Raw genomic sequence first — 24,993 nt, forward strand, 5'->3', positions numbered from 1 at the left:
GCAGACTGGGAAATAAATCACTTCCACTTTTTATGAGGAAAATCTTCTGTTAATCTCTAAAAATAACAAATATCTTCATCCTTGGTTGCATTTGAAAAAAGTCTGTCAAGAAACTAGCTTGTCTAAGGGAACAGCTCTCTTCTGTCTTCAGAAAGAACCTGCTTTTTTAGACCAGATCCCTTTCTATTATCTGCTCCAAGTTCAGATATGGGGTGTTGAGGTTGTCCCTGATTGTGTTTGAAGTCTTCATTTAGACTTTTACAGTGCCTGAGATTTCTGTGCTTCCTGCTCTTTACATCCTTTGAATTCTGAGTCAAAACTAAACATTTTTTTGATGTGCATTTTTTAGAAGTATCTCAGGAGTGCTTGTCACTGAACAGAGCAGACATTTTGATTAGAAATTTAGTGTTGGATATAGACTGAGATTTGCCTGTATTTCTTTCTCTTGTTTTGTCATAGTTCCAGATTTGCTAAAGTCTTTCTTGAATTTGGCCTTTTACTTGCTTTCTACCTTATAAAGCTGCACATCTGGGCCTTTGGAAGAAGGGATATTTAATGTTGCCTTAATAGAACATGTAACATTATTTACAGTTTCTGGAATAGAACTGTGTAAATATATATCACAATGTATTTAATGTTTTTTCTCTTGTAATACAGACTGGAGTATATTCATTGACATCAATCTCTTTTTTTTTTKGGCAAAGGATTTCTCCAAACAATAGAATACTAATAACTTCTTCCAAGATAATTTGCCTCTCATGTATCATTCTCTCCATATTGGTACAGGGAACATTCAATTTCATTTTTTTTTTTCACTGTGATAGAGAATTTTAATCACTTGGAAGCTGTAGTGGAATACTTGAAGTCTAGCTGGCCATATTGGTTCAAGGGAATGAAATCTCATAAATGAGCAGATACTATGCYTAGAAGGTCAAATAGTTTGCTGCAGCAGTTTCACTTTTACCTCACTCCTTTCTTCATGAGTTGTTTTAAAAAAAAATTGATTTCTGTGGAGGAACGTGGAGTCAAAATGTACTGCAGTGTTTTTATGTTACCTAGGGCTCAGAAGTGTGACTGTGTTTGTGTTGGTGACTGAGTTACCTTGTGTCAGCTGAATTATGATCCCTGAGTCTGCATATGCCTTTAGCCTATAGAAAACATGATGCTTTCAATTAAGTCTTTTCAGGAGAKCTTGAAGTTCATGAAATTCATTCAGTTACCATGTGTTGTCATGGGCTGATAGGAGTTTTTCTGATTTACTATAGCTCAGCTGACGCTTGGTAAATTCCATCATGTGTTTAAGAACACAGAGAATGGTTAAAATGACATTTTCATTTTAATTGACAGTCTTTATGTAGCCCTTGTTTTCAACTTAGTTAGTTTTGGTGTTAGATGTTTCTGTCTGGTTATTTTCAACCCTCAGGAAGAACCTAAGAAAGTTCGATTTGACTATGACTTATTCCTGCACCTTGAAGGCCACCCACCTGTAAATCACCTCCGCTGTGAAAAGCTCACATTCAACAACCCGACAGAGGAATTCAGAAGAAAGCTGCTAAAGGCAGGAGGGGTGAGTCCTGCACCCATGTCAAAAGCCATCACAATAAAGATGTTGCTGCTTATTGCTGGTGCATGATTAGTACAATAAAAGTTAACCTCACAGTGAAATTAAGTGAAGTGTTTGTGATAACTTAGTCTAAGAGCTCAGTGCTTGTTATCTTGATTGGAACGAGTGAGCAAATGAGCATGTGTCTGTCTTAAATACACTATTAAGATAGTTTCATCTTACCTATCTTAACATCTAAGTGATTCGTGTTTACTTCAGCAAAAACAATAAAGAACTTAGGCCTTACAAATGAAGCCCTGCTTGCTTGACATTTCAGAGATGAAATACAGAAAGGCTACTACAATAGGACTAAGTAACAAGAAAATAAAATTCTTGTTCAGAGTGTAATGACTGTGTTTTAAACAGAGTAAGTTCAGTAACTGTATATGAAGAAAACAAGTTAGAAGACCCTATTTATAAATAAATCTATTTAAATTTAATGTAATGTGTAACTTACCACTTTGAACAAGAAGACTTAGAGGTACAGCTTTCAGGTGTTCAGACTTCTTTGTGTTCATAGGATGAGTATTAAAAAAGTCTAAGTAAGCAAGCCAATTTGGAGGGAGGAGAGGATCAAACCTGCAGAAATGTATTATCATGATGCTTTATACATTCATAGAATCAGTAAGGTTGGAAGGGACCTCCAGAGATCATCTAGTCCAACCTCCCTGCTCAAAAGGGRTCACCTACGGCATGTTAGACAGGGTTGCATCCAGGCGGACCTTGAAGATCTCCAGAGAAGGAGACTCCACAACCTCTCTGGGCAACCTGTGCCAGTGCTCTGTCACTCTCACGGGGAAGAAATTCCCCCTCACGGTCAGGCGGAACTTCTGGTGGTTCAATTTCTGCCCGTTGCCTCTTGTCCTGTCACATGCGACAACTGAAAAGAGTTTGTCCCCGTCCCCTTGACACCCTCCCTTCAGGTACTTGTACACATTGATAAGATCCCCCCTCAGGCTTCTCTTCCCCAGGCTGAAGAGGCCCAGCTCTCACAGCCGTTCCTCCTAGGGCAGGTGCTCCAGCCCTCTGATCATCTTTGTAGCCCTACACTGGACTCTCTCCAGTAGCTCCATGTCTGTCTTGTAGTGGGGACCCCAGAACTGGACGCAGTACTCGAGATGAGGCCTCCCCAGGGCTGAGTAAAGGGGCAGGATCACCTCCTTAACCTTCTGGCAATATTCTTCCTAATGCACCCCAGAATTTGTGGAGAGCCTTCTGTGCTTTGTACAGTTGAAGTCCCAGCAAGGCTGCCAGGGGCACTGAGAGATCCCTAGTCCAATATCCTGCCCTGAGCAGGTTTGGCCACAGGCATCCAGGCAACCCCTGCCCTGCCAGAGCTGGGCATCTTCCAAGGAAGGAGCTGGTAGCACCTGTATGTGGCCTGGCCCTGCTTGCCCCCTTGCACCCCACACTGCTCTGCCAAGCCACCTCTGGTCACAGCTGGGTGTTTGTCTTCTGCTTTTGAGGTTTTATAGGGTTTTTGCTGACCTGTTCCTCCAGCATGCTTAGGCCCTCCTGAACGTCAGCCCTAYTCTTGAGTGTCAACTGATCCCCCCCCAGTATGGTGTTTTCTGTAAACYTGATGTGTAAGAGTGCATGCATGCTGTCTCTTCCTCTATGTCACTGGTAAAGATATTAAGTAATCTTTCATTTTGTGAGTTTACACTAGGTCAATACTTGTGTTTAGCATAACATAATGAAAGAAAGCATTATAAACAACATAAGTAACAAAGAGTGTTAGTCACATTTGGTGCAGTTAGACATCAGGAGGTTCTAGGTGGGAGTTAATAGGGAGCTAGTTTTAATATTCTATCTGCTGAAGGGGACTTTTCAAAACAAAGCAGGAGTAAGGAGCAGGCATAATATGCAAAATCTTGTCTTCCTGGAGAACTGCTGCAACCATATTATTATTGAAATAGAAGCATGAGCTGTGTTTTGGATTTGGATGTATATGCAGGACAATGTAGGTATTTGCTCATTACTGTGTTTTCAAGTAAAACATTAAAATTGTATTCTGAAAAACTTCAGAATCCACTGCTTTTAGTATCATGTAGGACCAGTTGTCAATGGAAAAGTTTTACCTAATAMTGTAATAAGTAATAAATCTCCAAGCTGAGGCTTGAGGTTGGGAATGCAGAATAACAAAAATAAACATACCTTTCATTGTTCATTATTTCTACCCTCTAATTTTAGTTTCTTTGATTTAATAAAAGCAAAAATGCTGTCTAAATGTAAACTAAGGAATTGATGACATTTCTGTTGAATTCTTGCCCTGAATATATTAGTGTGTTCATTCTTAAAATGCTTTGCTTAATTGCTTTGTGTCTTTGGAAGAGAGAAAACTCTTGTGGGTTTGGAGGGATTGGTTTGGTTGGGCTTTTTTTTCCTTCCAATTCTCCAACTTCCTTCCATCAATAAGTTGCTCTTTCTTGAAGCTATTAGTCTTTCATGTTTTCCTTTATAGATTTTCTGACCTTGGAGTTTGCGCAATCTACTCGGGACAGGTGATGTAATAGGGTCCTGTCTGTGTTTTATTAAATATTGAAATAGCTTACAACTCCCAGCAGTGAAACGTGTATTATACTTGCATGGGTTGGTGTCCATAGGGTGGGTTTTTTTCATGGTTTCAGAAGCAGTAGAGAGCTGACTATTGAATCTAAGTAGAATAGACAACTGAATGAATTCATGAAACATTAACTCTCACATAGCTACTCTGCTTTGGCCAGAGAAATGCATTTACAAGAAAATAAACTACTTAAGAAGGACTTCGTTCTTATCAAAGTCAAATTAATTAATACTTCTGGTTATGTGTGTCTTTATTTAAAAAAAAAGAAAAAAAAGTAAATAAGTCATTGATAACTTCCTTGACTGGCAACAAATCAGACAAGATCAAGTTCCTCAAAGTGAGTGATACCAGATAAATGTAAAATATTGAGTGATAGCTGTAGAGAAAACACTCTAAAATTGAGTACTTCTGCTTACATGCTTTTAAATAATCGTGTAAATTGCAAAATATATATGCACCTCAAAGCCTAGCTCTCATTTGTTTTCCTCCAAGCAAAAGTAATGGGAAAAAAGTAAACTACTAAATGTAGTTCTTTATTTCTTACTTTCATAAACATATGTATGTTACAAATACTATGCCCTTCTGAAGAGAAGAAGCACAAGCTTTGTGTAGGACATTACTCAGCTGGTGTGTGCTTTGGTTATAAATCAAGGCGTTTGCTCAGGGTATAAAGAGGCATGAAGAACAGATGCAGTTGTATTTGCTGTTGAAAATACTGGAATTCACTCAGCAGAATTACTTCAAGCAATACAATTTTCCTTTATTCAATGTAATCTTGTCCAGGTATTTGTATCTTGTTGCAGAGTTTCCTTAACTATCATTTGGATGTTGACAGCTACTTGACATATACATATCTAGTGGTTTCTCAGAAGTGAACTGGCAAGTGGTACTGGCCAGAGCCAGTATTTTTTTTTTCCTTTCAGAATAATAACCTCACTTCTCTCTCTCTCTCTTTTCTTTTTTTTTTTTAATTAAGTGTTGACAGATTGCTAGTGCATTCTCATGAGTATCCTTTCCATATGCATGCTGTCACTGATGTGCCCTAAGGTGCGTCTGATTATTCAGCAGTTCACTCGGAAAGAATCAGGGTAACATTTACATACTCCAGATGATAAACAAGTGAGAACACAACTTCATAGCTTTGCACTCCAGCTGTGTCAGCTTTGGCTTAGGCAACAAGGGCTGATGTCAGGCATTATCTGGAYAACCTCTGGTACTTATTTCTTAGTGTTTGATTTGATATCATCAGAATTGAAGCATAATTATCCCTTCAGTTATCATYAATAAGAAGCCCCCAAGTTGCTGATTTCTCACCTGTCCAAGTTTTGTGGTGTTCCCCCCRCCTCCCTCCAGTATTTGCAGGAAGAAGGCTTTGTTTGGGCTACAGAAATGGTATTTTCCTAGTCAGGAAGGTTACTGGGAACCTTTGGTTCAATTTTACGAAGGCAATGTACAATTTGCAAAGTCCTTTCTCAAAGTTTGTCATCTTCAGAAACATACATACACAGAACTCTGCTTTTCCTTGAAGAAGATTTGTTAGGCTCATCTCTGCCATTTACTTGCTTCCAATTGACCTTGTGTCTTGTAAACATACTCAAATGTTTATGGAGAAGGAAAATGTTTTCAAAAATACATAAGGCAAATTCAACCAAAGCACTAGGTAGTGTTGTTTACATTCCATCTTTTTCAATGTATAGTTTAAATAACATTCTTTTAGAAAAGTTTGCTATGGAAATTGTATCTTTTTTTTTTGCTATTATTTCTGCAGTACAGTACCTAATGATGATAAACTAAAATGTATACGAAAGTGGATCATGTAAATCAGGAGTGTATCCTGTAACCTTTCTTACCAAGCTAATCCTCAAATTACTAGTAGTGACAGAACTGTGTACATGCAGGCTCCTAGAGAGCTCACAGCACATATGTATGAGTATGGTACAGTAGAAATGAAGTTTTAATCTTGGCCTTTCCTCCAAATTTGTCATTTACTATTTCTTCTCAGTTTTAGCCTCTGAACCTGATATTATAAACTAGGGGAGTCTCTAGAAAAAAAAAAACAGAGCTGTAGTTCTTGGGTTTGGAAATGGGAGGAGGGTTGACACTGATGGGGAAATTTATATTAATCGTTGATTAATGTTTTTCAATATTTAACTAGCTTTTGAATATTTAATTCTACTAAGCTGTTTATAAACTGTGTATGATTACATCTATCTATTTTCTGCTATCAGTCCTGGTGGTTCTGTTGCTATCTTGGCTTGCATGCTTTTTCATTTTAAGGGAAAAATGGAAATTAAAATTACCTAATCTGCTTCATGAGCCAGTAGCAAGAAATTAATTCTGAAAATTCTGAATGACTGCTACCTAACAGTTAAATTGGATTTTGCCTCTGGAAATGTTGCCTAGGCATCACCTGGTTCAGTATGATTTTAAAAACAACTTCTTTTTGAGTCTTTCCTGAAAGGACAGTGAAAATAATTTCAGTTTGTGTTAAGATAGCAATATGATACATCCTTGTCTGTCATAAGTGCAAAAAAGAGGAGGAAAACATTTTTTAAAAGAGAGTGTTTGTACAGTATGCACTTTTATAATAATATTCCCGACCTTTTGGAAGAAGACTCCATTCCATCATAGACTCCTTTAACTGGACTATACAAACAACATTTCAGGGTTGGGTTTTCTTTTGTAGAAAGAAAAGTCTTGTAGGTGCTCCTTAGAGAGCAATTATCACAACTTATAAAAACAGTACAATTTATAACATTATTACAAATACATATGGTTATTAATGATGTGGTTTGAGGTTTCAGATCTAGAGGATGCAAGGAATAGGTAGTTGTTAGATTTGCAATGACTCTTTTTAGTAAGAAATGTTTTCTTTTTTGATTACTTCTGTAAAATGAGTTTGGAGGTTTGGAAGTACAGACAGCTTGGTACCAGGCACAACTCTCTCCTTGAAGACAATAATGAATAGAAGAAAGAGAAAGAAGCATTTTGAGATGGACACAATTTTTAGAAAATAGTAACTGAAATTGGGTAAAAAACGAGGTTTTACCAAAAGATATTCCATTCAGTTATTGGAGGTTGTTTCAAATCCTCATGTTTTCACTGTGTAGCAGTTGACAAATGTCTCTTTAGTTACGTCTGATGCTATGTGTTGTATGTTCTGAAGCTTGTGTTCCTAGTCTAGTGTAGTGAAGATGAAATTGTGGGGGGTTGCCTCTTGTCTCTCCCCTCCCCCTTTCCTTGCCAGTCCTCTATGTCAGTTGGAATAGTTGGCTTCTGTCCAGGGCCAACCTTAGGTATAATGCTGCTTCGGGCAAGGGATTATCTTTAATCTTGTGCTTTTTTGTAATTAAGTAATCGAATGTTCTTTAACTGTATGGTTAATGTTTACCTTTGTTATAAGTAAGGAACTTAAAAATTCTAAGATACTTTCTTTCCCTGTAAGTTTTCTTTCTGTTTTTGAATAATAGCTGTTCAAGCCCATTAGGTTTTTGTTGTGACTCTTAGTGCTGTCAGTGGTGAATGAACTTGCTCTTCACTGACATGATGTTGGGCTATGGCAGCCCAGGGCCACATAAAGAAGTCTATTTATCTACTCCTTATGCCAAACAAGTATAGTTGCATCTGTGGTACTATTGTAGTAAGGATCATTTTGCCTAGAATTCAAACAGGATCACCCATAGCTCTCGTTGAAGATATTCTTTGAATTTCTCTGTAGCACATTGTGGGGAAAATCATCTGTTCATTTTGACTCCTTTCTGGAAGTGCTCTTAGATTAACAACCCAGCAAATTAAACTACAGGTAGCTGGTTGTGGATCCTTTTAAGATAAGGTTATTCCAGCCTTGTTAATGGCTTTCTGTTACTCAAGAAATGTGTTAATCTGGAGCAATTGTGACAGCTCAAGAAGATTTTTTTTTTTAACTGTGTAAGAATCTTTGTAGAATGGTTGGACTGTGACTCCTACAGATCTGAGTGACAAGGTGTCTTATTTGTCGAAATTAGAAATCAGTTTCATGGAGCACTTTGAGGCAGTTCCTGAGACACATCCTACTGGAATCTGAAGAAACAAGATTTTGCATTTTAAAAAGCACATTGTTCTAGCTGTTGGTTACCTGGGTACTTCAAGGTGCCAAAAGTGTTGGTAGATAAAATGTTGTCTTTGGCAGATCAGTTTTCTTGTAGGGAGGCTTGTGAATAAGTTGTGACTAGTTTTATGTACAGGTATGATGGTTTTAGAACGTTGCCAAATTTGCTGGAGTTAGTTAAAAATGGTTCACATTTATTTTAGATTAATTAGTGGTGCACAGTTAGGATTGCCTCATTCTCTACTTTGTKCAATGGTGCGTGTGACTGTATAAATCAGATACTTGCCATTTTTTCATTCCATAGCACTTGGTTGTCCTGAGCAGCAAAATAGAACACCCCTAGAGGGTGCCTGCGGCTCAAGTATCTTGGAAATTAGTTTTTTCAGATGGATCAAGCAGTGAGTTCATTCCTACCCAATAATAAAGGTACAAAGTGTCTTTCTGTACCCACTGTTTCTGGGAGAATTAGCTGCTCCTCTGCTGCCCTGACCTATGAAACTGTCCTTTATTTAGAGCAACTAGCAGACAAAGGCTTTAATTGCAAGCTTAACAGCTGCAGGCTATTGAACTGGGTGTCTCTGTGAACTAGAGGCAAGAGAACACTACCAACAGATCAATTTGAATACTTGCATGCCTAGTGCCATAAATGGCATTTATGACAAAAGGAGAAAAATCTTTCTCTAGGGTTGGACTAGTGGAAAAAAAAWTTTTAATCTGCTTTGAAGTCATATGTCTGTGACAGCGGTGAAAGTAACAAATCGCTTATGTACATTTGGGAGAGGTTAGGGGTTTTTCTGATCGTTTTTCTGCTCTGTGGTGAGAATTGTCATAGCAGATAATGTCAGCATGATGCTAATGTAGTATTTGGATGTCCCAGTATGATTTGGACTTGTGCTATTTTCACAAATTATATGAGATCTTGTTAAACCTTAATGTTATTGTGTCTGCTGTTTACTAAGCTAAAATTGTTGTATGTAATAGCTTATTAGTGGTAGCTGGTGGTGTATAAAATCTATGGGTCACAATGCAGGAAAAAAATCAGCCAACAAAAGTAATTCTGTCTTACCCAAGTTTAACATAGTGTATTGAAGAGTTGCTCAAACTGAGACTCCAGTTCTCCTTTCACAGGGATGATGGAATACAGTGTGGCTCCTCCCATCTCTGTCTATTACTTGCATAATTAAATGACTCTCCTAGAACTGTTTATTGACTGCACTCCTTGATGTCACTGGAACAGCTGAGTGGTGGGGCAAGACAGGGACTAACATCAGTAAGGATCTGAATTTTCTTCTGTTTTCTGTCCAGTCACATTAAATGGTTATTCTATTAATTTTTGCTGCTGTTAGTCTTTCTACTTTTTGCCTTGATYACAGGCTGTGTTGTTTTCATCTCTTCATCTTCACTAGATTACAAGCTGAGTTTCTTGGGAATTGACATCATCTGCTGACAGAGTTTCCATGCTCTGCCTTATGGAACAGCTCAAAGATCTTCTCCCCTCCCCTCCCCCCCCCCCCCCTTTTTTTTTTCTTTTTCTCTTTCCCCTTGAAAATCATTCATTCCAAAGCTCATGTTCATGAAGTGGAGCTTATCCTGAACACCACAGAGACTCTCTGAAAAGTAGTCATACTGATACAGCTATTTTCTGGGTTGTCTAAGGAGAAGAAGATGACTACAGCTCTTTTTTAGTCCTAACTATGGAGAAAGTGTGGTTTTTTCAGTGCCATCCTAATGACAGAATACTTCATATGGTGAAAAAATGGTAGAACATGGTAGAACATTACAGAAAGTGAAGCTAGTGGAGTTTGTTCGTTTATATGCATGAGGATGGGGCTGATAACTATGGCAAGAAACCAGGGGCCTTGCTTTTGTTGTTCAAAATATTCGGAAAAATCAAAAATTATTCAAAATAGCATTGAAATAAAACAGCTTTCTCAAAACTCTGAAGTAGAACAAGTTTGTGGATTATAATACTTATTACATTATTTGTGATGGTCAATCGTCACAAAGCAGAAAACACTTAAATTTCATGTGTGTGGTTTAGGTGGCAATAAAAAGATCATGGCAAGCTTATCCCCTTAGAGACCTCTGCTGATCATTTACACTTACTCTGAGAAGCGGTTTTTCCCCAGAGTGAAGCTGGAGTAAAATGTGTGCAAATATAAGCAGTTTAGGGTGCAAAAACTAAGCTTGTGNCCTCCATCTGTGTCAGTGCTTCATGGAAGGAGCAGTTGAGACTTTTGCAAGTATTCCCACATAAATACGAAGAAAAGCTATACAGTGGACTTGTTAACTATAGTACTTTCAAAAATACTTCACTTTACTTTTCCAGGAGTAAAGCATTCAGCCAAATATATGTATATCATACCACAACTGAGACTATTGCTGTGTTCTTGACTTGCAGTAATAGTATTAAGTACCTAGCAATCACTGTGTGTGTCTGTGTGTGTTTGTAGACCACATGCCTCTGAGTAAGGATAGAGGAGAGGGAAGTTGATTGGGGAAAATGTTTCTCAGAGCCTRAGCTGAAACTCCACAGGCAAAGCTAAGAGGCCTGTCACCTCTAACAGAACTTAAGATTTTTTATCAGATGGACAGGCTGATGCTGCATGTTTGCAGAGCAATTTTCTCAATAATGATAACAAATGTATATCCACTTATTATCTGAGTATGATGCTAATTCATAAAATTGTTATTTGTTTCTATTCTTACGTGTTCTCATTTTTCTTCTTGAAGAACCTTCTGAGTTTAAGAAAAGCTTGTCTGTGATTTGTAGTGTGATGGTGAGGCAGATGGGGCCGTCGGATCCACAGAGATTTGTTCTGTCCTGCCCTGCTATCATTCCTGCACTCTTTTGTTTTCCTCAGAAACATATCCAGCCCTTAATACTGAAGTAGGTTACTATGGGCAGTACTCCAGGAAGAACTGAACAGTTGCCTGCCTTTGAGTTTAGTTTTTAAAGGTCTCTGTGCAATCTGTAAGTGTTGTTTAAAGGAGTTGCTGAACAGGTAAAAATGTGATTTATTTGTATGAGGAGCTTTCTTATCATTAAAAGCAGTTAGGCTTCCTTGCCCAGTTTTTGCTCACTGTTGCATGTGTGCTTTGCTTGCTCATGGCCAATTTTTTTTGTCCATCACCGTTGCCACGGCCTTTTCTGCAAAGTTGCTTCCTGGCCAGTCATCCTATCCAGACATTAATAAAGACAGAGCAGATTGGGCCCARTGTTGATCCCTGAGGAACACTGCTAGGAATTGGTCTCTAGTTGGACTATCTGATAGTCCACTTATCCACAACATGAACTGCTTTCTACTTATCTACAGCACCAATCATAGAAAACTATCAGTTGTTTGGGCAGGATTATCCTTCATTAACTATTCATTAACTTCATTAACTTCAATATTGAAAACTGAGGCAAAAAAGCACTGAGCAGCTCCGTCTTATGTCATTTACTGCAAGGTCTGCTGCCTCATTGAGCAGCATGCCCATGTTTTCTTTAGCCTTCGTTTTATGGTCATTGTATTTGTAGAACCCCTTACTGTTGCCAATTGCATTGTTTAATATAAGTTGCTGCCTGTGGAGGCAAGGAATTTTAATTCACAAGGACTCTATAGTTCTCATCAACAGATAAATTCAAAATACATATTTTTTTCTTTAGCTTTAAAATAAACAAAMAAAAGCTCCCAACATGAAGACGCATCTCTTATAGAACCTATTCTGTCATTTGTGTCATTTACGTCCTGTGTAACACTGTATTTTCTTTTGACCAGGTTTCAAATGCTTATTCAGAACCAGGTGTTCTAGTTCACCTGCCCTTTTTTTGAAAACAGTTTGATGTTTGTGAGTTATGTACAACTGCCTGCTTCTGCATGACCTATTTAAACAATGCTGTTTTTCAGACTTCATTTTTTCTTACCTGAACTTGAATGTTTTTTCTAGATGCATTCAGGAAGATGCATCATCACAATCAGTATTCCCTTCTATACTTGTCTGCATTTCTCCAGACTAACAACAGGCTCAATTTAGAAATCTGTTTTTAAGATCTCTGTAAATCTTTTCTAAATACTAGTGCTGATTTAGAGCTTACACTTATCTAAGATTGTGCATCGTTTCCAAAGCTTGCTTGCTTGCTAGAAGCATCTAGATTTTTTTTTTCTTTATTCTCAAGCTTGTGTTGAGATTGTCTTTCTGTCTGCTCCTGAGTTTGGTACTGGAAAAGCCTTGTATAATATGCTACAGCTGAAATCGTTATTTTAGGTATTCTCAGCTCAGTGTTTAGATTCACAGACCTTTTTTCTGCTGCCACTGATATGGCAAAGCCCATGCCTACACTAGTTTCCCTATGAGCCACCATATTTGCCCATACCATGTAGCCATTCATTGACCTGATCCATCTCAGTTATCTACTTTTTCTTAAAAAAATTTTTAGGGCTTCTGAAGAAGACTCTTTTTCATTACTTTCTCTTCTTCAATGGCTTTAGTCATCTTCATGTTTTCAGGAGAGAAGGACTGAGGTTTTGGAGGGTTTTTCCACCGGTAGCAGGACTGCCTTCATACTGCTAGCTGATTCAGTTCTGTCAGTGATTCTGTGGCACGCTGCTAGTCACTCGGTTTCAACTAAGCCAGACTCTTCACTTTGACAGTTAAGCAGTTTACTCCTTTTTCTGTATGATCCTTGAGTGACTGGTCACCTCCGCAGTAGCCAACTATTCTTGGGGCAAGGCTTTGCACTGCAAGGCCTGGAGCCACAATTACCTTGTTCAACAGTCATAGTTTAAAACTTGCATGTCAGTAATACATTTCAGGATATCATTAGATAAGCCCAGGCCATGGGAGATTGTATCTTAACAGGAAGATTATGGAGGTCCCAAATGGGATTTTAAAATATTCAAGAGGAAGTACTTTCTAAAGATGCACAATTAAATTGTGGTACTTATTGCCACAGGAGTTTCAGATCCCAGAAATRTAAATGAATCAAGAGAGCAATTAGACAAATTGATGGAAGTTTGTCTAATAGAATATCATTAAGATTATTAAAGACAGTGATGTGAATAAAGCCTCTGGCATGTGAAGTCACTAAACCATTGATTGCAGGTAGCTGAGAGAGGAGGTTGGGGGGCAGGGAGAAGAATAACACTTTGTTGTCCTATTCTCATGCTTTCCCTTAAACTATTACTGTTGACCACATCAAAGACAGGCTGTAAGCTTAGATGGGCCTTTGCTCTGGTTTAATATTATCCCACTGTTGGAGTGTTGGTGGTTTAGTGGTAGAATTTTTGCCTGCCATGCGGGAGGCCTGGGTTCAATTCCCAGCCAATGCAGCACTGCTTTTAGAGGGGTTAGGTTTAGCTCAGTTGGTTGGAGCATGGTGCTGATAATGCGAAATGCCAAGATCATGGGTGCGATCCCCATATAGGCCACTTGTTTGAGGGTTGGACTAGATSATCTCCAGAGGTTGCTTCCAACCTTACTAATTCTGTGGTTCTGTCTAATCTTTTGCTAAGTCTGTGAGAGAACAGCAAAACTATAGCTAGAACTTCATAATTTAAACACTGGTGAAATCAGGATGTGATAGCATGATCACTTTAATTGACTTGTTTAAAGTCAAGCTGTTGTTTCTGTGATTTCACTTCTTTAACACCAGCACTGGTTTCTGATCCCATGACCTTATCTTGATCCCACTGAGCTGGTGACCTGTATGAGCAGAGCAGTCACTYGTGGAAGTTACTCATGGATGAGAAGAGGAATTAAAGTTGCTGATTTCTGTCCCTATAATGGTTCACTGTGGGAGCAGGCAACTTCAAGCCCAAGGTGTTTTTTGCATAACCGAGGGCCACAGCAGTGTCCTTGACAGTATACTGTCCTCTGCAACTGCAACCTCGTTGGAAACTTGGATGTGCAAAAGAGGAATTTAAACATAGATTGAGTAGTTGTACTGGAGAAGTCTTGCTATGTTTTTGATTAGCTTTCATTCTTGCTGTAGAATTAGTAGCTTGCAGTGATATATGCATTCATATCTTCTCCTTCTGGGTGTGCTATCCTTGACTCAGTATGCCATGTTTGTATGTATGTTTGTACACGTATGTGTGTACATGCTTGATAGTAACAGGGCAGCAGTAGAGACTTGCTCTGGAAACTAACTGAAGTACAAAGGCCAGGCTGAGTGTTTCTGGATTTGCAAGGACTTGCTTTTGATAAATTGGGGCTGGTAGGAAGGGGAATAGCTGCTGTGTAGAAATTGCTGTAACTCTATCAGCTGAGTTGTTTCAGAGTGCTTCAACTGGATGTATAGCTGTGTCTTTCTTACATTTAGCCAGCAAGACAACACATTTGATTGCCAAAGTATTTGTAACATAGGGACTTTATATATAGGTATCTCTGCAAACAAAACCATCATTTTAAAGTTCCCGGACATCTACTTAATGTTAACATTCATCTTATTCCTTGAGAGGGAAAAGGAGTAGGGTTTTTTTGAGCTGAAGGATTTTAATGAGGACCAGATTCTTTTTCTGACAGATTGGTTTGGAAGAGAGGTGTGTACTTTATCACAGGATTGAACTAGACATATTTCTTTGGGCTATTGTCATCTTTATAGAGCTTATCTGGAATGATGAACTGATGTTCTGTCTTACTGCATACATTGTTAATCACCTTAAATAAAATTCTGATTTGATAATTGCCATTTCAGGGAGTTTATAGTGAAATAACAGGCTGCAGGACTGATTACACAGAAGTTTGTGGGGCTTAATTTGGAACATACATACATTGTTTTCTGAAATCTATATTGGATTTATGGTTTGTCTTTCTGGAGCTAGATTTGCCAGATCTACCAGGACAGAGATGGCACTAATGCTGTCCATCCCAGACCTACAGATCTTTCTGTAGAGAGCTATCCTCTTCTTAAATATTCTGGAACACTCTGAGTRTCAATAGTCCAAACAACAGTTTAATGGATGCCAGCCCAGAAATTTAGACCTCTAAAAGGTCTATAAGCTTCTTTTAAAATGTCATCTTTGTGGGAATATTTGTGTATTGTAATGAATGTAGAAGTATTTCTAAGATGGAATTCTTACCAATTTAAATTAAAAAAAGTAGAACAGTGGTTGAACCTCAATATATTTTAGTTAGACAGAATGTTGTGTTTCAAGGAGAAATTGGCAACTTCCAATCTTACAAAAAAAGAAATTCTACCACAGCAAAATTTTTTGTTGTGTTACTTTTATGATGAAAGCAAGACAAACACAGATTCTCCTGATYTGTCCATTCCTGCAACACATAGATATGCACCTTTCATTCATACAAGTAAATGAACAGAACTGCTCTGTGTCAGTAGAAGACCTGCTGAACATCACCAACCATTGAAGAGTTTGTGTTTTTCTGCTGAAAGGTGAACTGATTTTAGTGCAAGAGGTATTTTCTATCATGAAAGTTGTTCTCCTTTAAATTAAACTCAGTGCAATATTTTAAACTAACAGTCTTATTTAGCCACTTAATTTAACTGGATCCATGAGAATGAATAAGGTAGTGACAAATGCATTTGCTGTATATGTTGCACAGATTTGTATATAAACATTTGCAGATTTTTGGTAACGTTGTCCTTGTTACTGGTCATTTCTCTGTTAGCTTTTGCCTTTTCTTCCTTTCAGCTAGGCTCAGTTCAACTAAAACCTTTTGCAAGTGGAGGTAAAAGTATCCGGCAGGCTAAAGTATAATCACCTGTTCTGCTAAACCACTATAGCTAATTGATTGACTTTGCCTTGACTACAAGTTGGAAACAACTCCTTTTTGCTCTGTTTTTTGAGARGACTGTCTCCTGGCATGTTCTGGTTCTGTGCAGAATCTCATTTCACAAAGTGTTTGGATACATAAATAGCTCTTAAAAACTTTTTCAACCTATGGTCAAGGAAGGACACTTGGGGTTGTGTGAGGGGCAAGGGTGATCATATAGGGCATCTATGAAAGCAAGTGAGACTTTGCTGTTGGGACCCTGTGGAAAGAGAGAGTTGCTTCCTTGCAGTTGTGGAACTCTAACTTCTCCCTCGATTTGCGGTGCTGGTTAGACAGCAAGGCAGCTAAGTCAAACATTTAGTGTTTTTGAAGCAACAGATAAGTTAATAGCTGTGCTGAGAAACAGTAAGGTTAGGCACAGCAGCACTAGAGCACAGGCAGAAGCTAACTGAGTTTATCTTAGAAAGCATTAATTTTGGTTGGTCTGGTAACAACTGTAGCCATGGCTGAATTTTCTGTGGCCTCAGTGACTGGTCTGTTTGTATTCATGAGTCTTAAAATCAGCAAATAGATCACAGTGCTAGACTCTTGCTAGAGCAAAAACACTATTTGCTCATGGGGCATCCAGTGTACTCTAGAACTGAAAAAGCAGAAGCTTGAAGTTAATACACAACTTGCCTCTTTGACAATGAGGAATTCTCTTTCTTGGAGGCATTAGAGTTGTGCTGCTTTCATGCTAAAGCTGAACTAAAAATAAAGGTTATTTTTTACAGTGTATCTTCCATCACCCTGCTTTATTCAAAAGTAAAGACTGCTGCACATGCCTGTTTCTTATGGGATGTCAGTAATCTGATGAACTTTTCATTGCAGGTGGGCTAAACTTTTAGTCTTACCAGACGTCAGAATAAGGGGAAGAGGTGCTAATTAAGGACTTGGTCATACTGCTATGTAAGRAACATAATGCAACAAGTTATGCCACTTGCTCAAGGGATTGCATTGTACTTGCATGGAAATTGTAAGATGTTCATTATATGGAGGATGATATGGTTTCATTAACCTATCCCCTGTTGAGAAGAAACAAGRAGAGTGCTTGTTGGAGAAGTGGTATTCCTCTACCAGTGTAATTTGCCAATTCCTGAGACAGGTCAGACCATTTCTGTGTGCATATCTGTGTCACTGTTGATAATATTTGATTTAATATGCTTTTTCTCTTATGGCAGATCATGGTAATGTCAGATGGCACATCAGTCTCTTCAGGACAAAGCCTTCATCTTCCCAACCTGCCCAGTAACTCCCTGTCTTTTTCTGAAGTGAAGAAGAAGTCATCTCATGGGCCAAAGGTRAGACTTATTTTGACAGAAGACGACTTAACCAGTAAGGCACACCCAGGGAAATAACTTGAAAAATAATCCCACTAGGTACTTTGTAAATTAGTGATATAACATATTCCAGTGATAATAGGCTTATTTWTTTGATGTGAACTTACTGTTAGCTACATAAAAGTAATGCTGAACTAGGACAGTTGTGAGAAGTCCTAGTGAGTTGTGAAAATATCTGCCATTTAAGAAATTATTTATTTGKTTTTTGAAAATGTACTGTTTTCTGTCTCTCCCAGAAGTTCTAGTTGTCTGTTTTAGTACTGGAGGATTTAGAGGAAGAARAGGGAGGGAACTGGGTTATTTAGCCAGAAAAGGATTTAGTGAAACCTATAAAAATRTGTAGAATTTGATAAAATACTAAAATAATTGTTTGGTTTATTAAATATTTTTAAATGAATGTTTTCTAAGATAACAGTGTAGAGAGAAACTTGAAAGGTTGTATTATAAGGTTAATTAAAAACCTTTTAAAGTTCAAGGATTTATTCTTTACTAAGTATTTCGAAGATAATAATATACTATCAATTTCTAGAACATCAAATTGAACACACAGAACTAGAAATTGATAAAAAGGTGTATTCCAATGAACCTTTTGAGAAATACAAATGAGCCTTTCCAAAACRGTAAAGAACTACTCAGTTTGTCAAAATGAATTAATCATGTGGACGAATAAAAAGTACGCTGTTATTATTGAAATGAGAAATAAATGCAGCATAACTACTTGCTTCATAAATAAGTTGACATATAAGCCTTTTCTTCTTTCTATTTTAAAAATCATTTAGGTTTTGATTTTCCTTTTTTAACATCTACCAGCTTGAAATACGTTACCTAATCTTGTTGGCTTCTGATTTTGTGTGTTGCAAGAACAATACCCATTTTTAGCAATAACTTTCATGTTCTATAACTGTACAAAATGTTATCTCCTGGAAAAATGCACAATCTTTTATCTTGAAAGAATCATCAGGTAGTAAACTATGGCTATGCTTAAGTGTATGCATTGGTAAGAAGGTATCACAACAAAAAGGATATATAGAGAAACAGTTCTTTTTAGTGTGTCACTGCCTGGTTTGCACTGTAACCAAGTGCCTTACAGTCTGTAATGCAGTTCTTGCAACAGCCAAAGGAAGTACAGAAGTACCATCGTTTTCATTTCCCTGATGAAGAGATGAGGTAGAGTGAATCTGAGGACAAGATTGAGGGGACTTTGAGCTACCAAAACTGGTGCATCMTTCCTAGAAGGAAGGGATGCAGGATGCTGAAGGTAACTGCCAGACTACCTAACCTGGGAGTTGCATTAATACGGGTCCTTGTGAGGTGGGATACTCTGTAGAGTTGGTTTCTGAACCTCCTCTTTGCATGTAGCTGTAATGTGGATGCCCCTGTGCCTTGCCCTGAATTCCAGTGTGGGTATGTAGAGACCTGGCCTAAATCAGGTCGTCCAAATTCCTAAAGAGAAGTTCAGGGAAGTGTGGAAGTGATACAAAGTCCTACACTAGTGCTCGCCCTACTTACTGTACTCCATTGTAAGCCTTCAGTCTCCTCGGTAATTCTTCTAACGAGCAAATGGTAACGGAAATGTTGTTTTCTGAACTCTATTCAGAAAATGAACTTTTTTCCAGTGCAGAAAATTTCAGCAAGCATGGAGAGTGCTTGAGGGAGAAGAGAGTGTTATGTGTTTCCTGGGCCCTCAGTCTAGTCCTCAGATTGACTCTACTTCAGAGAAACATCAAAAATCCATCACTTCTGCCTAAGCAATTAGCTGCAATGTGCTTGACCACAGCAAGAAAACACTGTTGTGGGCTCAGATGTGCATCATGACTCATAACTGTGCTCTATATCAGTGACGTTCTTACCTCAAAATGTTTTCTTTAAGTATTTCATTCCAAAATGTGGACGTCCGCAGCAATGATATCTAATGGAAATCATTTTAAGTGTAACCTCTGTGCTTGTCCAACCACCTCTTGTAGCAGTATACAAGATAAAAATAGCTCTACTCCTAAAATGATATCAACATTAAAATGTCACCTAGGAGTAGTAGTTCCTGTCCAGTATAGTTCCTGTCCAATTTAAATTTACTTGGAAATTTGTAGTAACTCTACTTATTCTCATGTGTAGAATGTGATGCAACATCTTCAGTGCTCAAATTTCATTTAAATATGCCTCTAAAATGGTAGCTATAGGAGAGTTATAATTATCAGTCTTGATAGTTCTTGCACATGGGTTATCTACATGAGTACTCTAAAACTGTAGGTGTTTGCACGTCCTCCYGAGTATCCGAACAAGTGGGATATTTTTGTTTGTTTGTTTGTGTTCTTTTAATATAGTAGTACCCCTTTGTGCTTGGTCTAGTGTTTGGCTGTTTTGCATCTGTGAATACCAAACTAACTTTCAAGGTCAATTTATAACTCTGTAAAAGCAGAACCTAAGAATGTTTACCTACCTATTTGGCATCTACAGATTACCACACCGCCCTCCTACTTAAGGGAGAATTGCAGTCAWGACAGTAAACCTGTGCAAAGAAGTAATATTATTGTTTCCCCTCATTTGTGAAAAATTTRCAATGCAGTGTCAAGTAAGAGAACTATCAATTTGCTTTCTCTCTCATATTTTTCTGAAATACAGGTTCACAGGTTCATAAATACAGGTGTCCATGTTTCTGTATTCGTGAGTCTCAATACTGTGATTCAAAAAAAAACAAAAAAAAAAAAGAAAGAAAAAAGAAAAGAATAAGTGTTACTCTTAGAAATACAGAAGACAGGCAGAAATATGCTTTTGATTTAAGTTTTCCTTATTGCATGATTTTTTTTCTGAATCTTTTTAGAGTGTAAAGATAGCTGCATGCTAGCTTCATATACCTTTTTTTCTTTTAAGTCAGTTATATTGTTATGCCTATTTATATGGTGTAAAATACTATATACTTGAAATAATAGAGAAAGTTTGAGCAGTTTTATTAGGATAATTGTATCTTTTGGAATAATATATATTGTCAGTTGCAAAAAAAAAAAAAAAAAAAAAAAAAAAAAAAAAAAAAAAAAAAAAAAAACTTCAAGTTGTTATTGCTGTGTCTGACCAGAAGAAAGTGTTTCATGCTGCTGATTCTGGCTTTTTCCAACCACTGAGTCTACACTACTTCTCTTTCTCCATCTGTCATTGGCTGTAGTAGTCCAATGGGCTGGACAAGCAAGAGGTTTCCTGACGTGTGGAAAGCTCTGAAAATATGTGCTATAATAACTGTGTGTGAGAAGAACTGGTAGTGGGTGAATTTATCTCCAGTGTACAGTTAAACAGTGAAAAAATAACACTATATTTAGAAAGACTTCTAAAATGCCTTTTTTCTATCTAAAACAATCAGTGTTTTTCAATTGAATACTAAACATTATTTGTGTTTTATTAGAAATCTAAATTGTTACAAGCAAGTAATTCCTTCTTGATGTCTTCTCTTTTTTTCCTCTTGAGAACAGAAGGCATATATGAAACTTATTCCATTCCATTGGCTTAACATGACCATATTATGTCAATAGGCATAACATTTGAAGAAATGCCTTTCTTATTACAAATGAAAATAATGTATTTTTTATTTTTTTGTGACTTCTAATACTAAATTTTTAGACAAAACACAAGAATACAGTAGATGGGCATGGCCATGACAATGTATTCAATTCAATCACTTAATTGAACTTAATGAAGCAGTTAATGAGCTCACTAAAATTGCATCATTTTCTAATTAGCCTCAGAATGTCTGTCAGAAACTGGATATGTTTGAAATGACTTTCAGAGGACATTGGTTATCCTAAAGCAATGTTTAGCCAAACTGAGAGTTACATTTTGTAGCAGGAAATTAGAATCCAACCCTGTAAGATATACAGAGAATTCAACACTACTCTTGTGGTTTCAGAAGTGGTTTAATGTACAAATACATTACCTATTGAGCAACACTGCTTTTCTGTGTTGAGAAGGTCTTAGATTTTTATCATGTTTTCTGAATTATTTGTTTTTAAAGGCTTGCTATTACTACTTCATCAAAGGGGTTGTATGTCTTGAAATATATGTGCCTGCTGTTATTTTGATTAATAAAAAAAACCCTCCTCGGATATTTTAACAYGCCTATAATCTTATATATTATTCTTTTGATGTTTGTTATGAAATATATCAAAGTATAAGATCCACTTGGGTTGCTTCAAATAATATTACACAAATGTAAGCTATGGTATGTAAATACAGTAGCTGTCAAAACCCCACAATTTCTATATTGGATATGCAACTTGAGAAAAGACTATTTGATATGTCACACAAAAGAAAYGTCATTCATTCTTATTCCTTACAACAGTTCTTAAAGTAGGAAAGAAAACAAACATTTAAGCATACATTTTGATTTACATTAATGTCTATGCAGCATATGATGTAGAAATTTACCAACAGTTCACCCCCACCAGCCTTCCACATTCATCATTACACTGATAAAATTTTAAAAACAAAAAGAAAAAACCCCAACATACTAACTGATTAAATTCTAAGTGCCTCATACTGTTTCCTCTACATCTTTGGTGGCTTGTATTAGGGTCATTGCAGAAGATTAGGAAGCGAGAAAAGGTACTTTATTTGCTTAGATTATGAACATATCCGTAAAAGCAAGGGTTTGGTCATCTCAAGGAACAGATTTTTAAAACATATGGTATTAAATGTCACAATAAATATCATATGTTTATATTAATATTTCTATGAAAACATCAACTTCCATATTCTGGAAGAAGGAAGGAAATCTGATTTTAATATTCAAAACAAGCAGTAAAAAGTTTCCCAGTGATTTTGATAGGCCATGGGAGGTGGTGTCATTTCACTGCTTTTGTCTGTTGGAAAGCAACTAAAATGAGCCTACCTCTTTGGAGACTTTTAAAATTCATGGTAGGGAAAGTGATTAAAAAGATTGAGGACTCCATCTTGTTTACAAATGGCATATATCCTGTCCCTCCCTAGGGCAGCACTTCTKGCTCTGGCATGATAGAACAAGATCTGAAGATAAAAGCATTAGTAATGCGTTCATAAACATACTTTTGGGCTGGTCTGGCATAAAACAAAATATGTGGCCTTTTTTTTTTAAACGAGGTAAGGAGACTTGACTAAAGTAATCTAGTGCAAGGAATGACTAATACATTTTTATTTTTGTTTTTAATTAGTGGCCTGGAAAACAAGGAAGTGCCATATATTCAGACATTCAGATGTCATCAGAATATTGTTCATTGTTTAAGAGAATAATAGCTTTTATTTACATATTTACATTTAAAATAATTTATCTTCCACTAGTGTGGAATGTTAGTAGAATGTTTATTAATCTGATAGCTGACTAAGTAAATTTCAAAATTAACTTTTGTGGCAGAAAGCCAAAGAGAAAAGTGCATGTAGCATATGCTAGCCAAAGAAACTGGGTTTTGGCTTGCTGATCACAACCATACTTTGTGTAAGTTTTGTAAAGATTTAAATTAGTTTTAGAAATTTTTCTCAAATTATTTTGCAATGATTTAGTTTGTGTCTCTATTTTTTTTCCTATCAATATTTAAATTAACTTTATATAAAAAATGAAAAGAAAAAGTTTTGGTGTTTCCTTCCATGTAACTTTCCAAATTGATGTTTTCCCCTAAATATTTCACTTTTGAAGAGTGAGCACTTTCTTGTAGGTTATTGGTGGAATATTTTTCTTTTTTTTACCAACTCTGTATGGTGTCCCCACGTACTTGGCATATATTAGGATTGCTTTTTAAGTTAATACTTATTGCATGTATTCGACTTTTGGGCTAATCTTTTTTCATCCTCACTTCCAAGATCTGAGCTTGATTATTTACTAGTATTTACTGGTGCTTTGGGTACTGGAATTGATGCTTCTGCCCRTTGTTAATGTTGGTACATACATAGATTTCCAAATCTGATTTGAAAATCTATTTGTAGTACTGACATAAGAAATGTAGCTGAACAAAAAAACATTGAAATAGTGACCAAGTGAAACAATTCACTTGGTATGTGTGTGAAAATTTGGTGTTTTGCTAATCAGTTAAGGTAATTTTTAAAAGATGAGGAGAAAAACACATTTCAAAGTAATTATTTTTAATTAATTTTTTTCCTCTGTTGATAGCGAGGAGAATGGAGATTCTGTATGTATGATTTTTTTAAAAAACATTCAAGTTTTACAGCMTTCAACATCCAGATTACACAAGTCTTAAATAGTTCCGATCCGTTAATTTGGCTAATAAGCAGCATGTAACTGGGTATATTTCCTTTTCTTAATTTCTCATCTTTTTGACACAACTTCCATTTAATATAGTCATCATGTATTTTGGGGAGGGTGAGGGCTGTTCAAAGCAGTTTTACAGATTGTATTTTAAAAATTAGTCATTCCTTGTAGAGATTGAGGCTTGTATGTCCTGCTTTTTTTCCTTTAATTGCAAGTGCACTACTGCTCTCCTATTTATATTGTGATTAAAACCATGGTTAAATATGACAGAAAAGATTAATATATTTTCCCTCTGCCATTCTCTAAATATGTGGCAATGTTAGACAGAGAAACCAAATCTACATATATGCTTGAGGGCTGAAACAGAAAAGCAGATTCATATCATTGTAGCGTGGTGGGTAAATATTGATGCAAATTGATTGAAAAAAAATATAGAGCTAAGTATTTGTACATGAATTTTATAGAGATGAGAGGACATCTCATCTTAGACTAGAGGATYGTGGGTACTCCTTTGTTCTGCAGCTTGCAAAGGGCTTGGACTACTAACCAGAATTATTGAAAGTCAAACCTATAAATGCCTTTTTAATACTTAATATCAATGCTTTAATATGGACAAACATTCTTTTAAGCGATTACCCATTTTCAATATTGCTTTCTTTGCATAAAGACTGTGATGGAAAAAACCACTTAATTGTAAGTAGTTGTTCCTCATGCATTCTTTTAACTTCAGAATTTCAATGAAACTGTAATTCTAAAACACTAATACTATGTGTACTGGGACATGGTTACCTAAATTCATTCCAACGTCTGATAAATAGTTTAAATCTGTTTTTTTGTCCTGAGGAAGAGTAATTAAAAATTACTCAGCTATAATACGTGTAATTGCCAGCAAGTAAGGCATGAGCCTTGAAATCTGTGCTGTAGAAATGGCTGTAGTCTATATAGTTTCATTAAACTTATTTTTGCTCTTCCTGTTATCTTGAGTTTTATGGTTGAGAGTTGGAGGTTTGGATGATATCATGAAGTGTAGTAGTTGGTCAGGGCAGATCCTGTTCTGAGTGGTAATTGCTGGGTCTGTGGGCTAACATCCTTAGGGGTTTTCAGCAGGATTAAAGCTTCAGTTTTATTTTTTATTTTTTTTGTGCTCCATGGGGTCAATACAAGTTCTGTCTCCTATTATTTTAGCTTGGCATTGTTAATGAAACTCTGTTCTGTATAAGTCTGTATTTATAGTTAGGGTTTTTACAAATCTTGCAATATACGAATAAGGAAAAAAAAAAAAAAAAAAAAAAAAGCTACTTGAGCTTCCTAGAGTTCCAGGATCTTGGATTTTATACCTAGAGCAGGAGCTTAAATGGTAGGGGGAAAGGAAATCAATGGGTATATGCAATATCTTTGCTTAAGCGCTTTTTTTGT

General features: G+C 36.8%; 1 protein-coding gene and 1 non-coding gene across 2 annotated transcripts in view; both read left to right on the forward strand.

The window, feature by feature from the left end:
- MLLT3 (MLLT3 super elongation complex subunit) overlaps window positions 1–24,993 on the forward strand; it is a 153,723-nt gene that overhangs the window by 88,968 nt on the left and 39,762 nt on the right. Inside the window, exons 5-6 of the mRNA XM_085326246.1 lie at window positions 1,424–1,567; window positions 17,199–17,318. Of these exons, the coding sequence (XP_085182372.1) occupies window positions 1,424–1,567; window positions 17,199–17,318 (264 nt within the window). The remainder of the gene's footprint in view (window positions 1–1,423; window positions 1,568–17,198; window positions 17,319–24,993) is intronic.
- On the forward strand, window positions 13,501–13,571 carry TRNAG-GCC (transfer RNA glycine (anticodon GCC)). Its single transcript has one exon. It is a non-coding gene; the product is annotated as a tRNA-Gly (tRNA).

Source organism: Rhea americana, unplaced genomic scaffold (assembly GCF_003343005.1).
Source record: "Rhea americana isolate MKP2758 unplaced genomic scaffold, rheAme1 scaffold_129, whole genome shotgun sequence".
NCBI lineage: Eukaryota > Metazoa > Chordata > Aves > Rheiformes > Rheidae > Rhea > Rhea americana.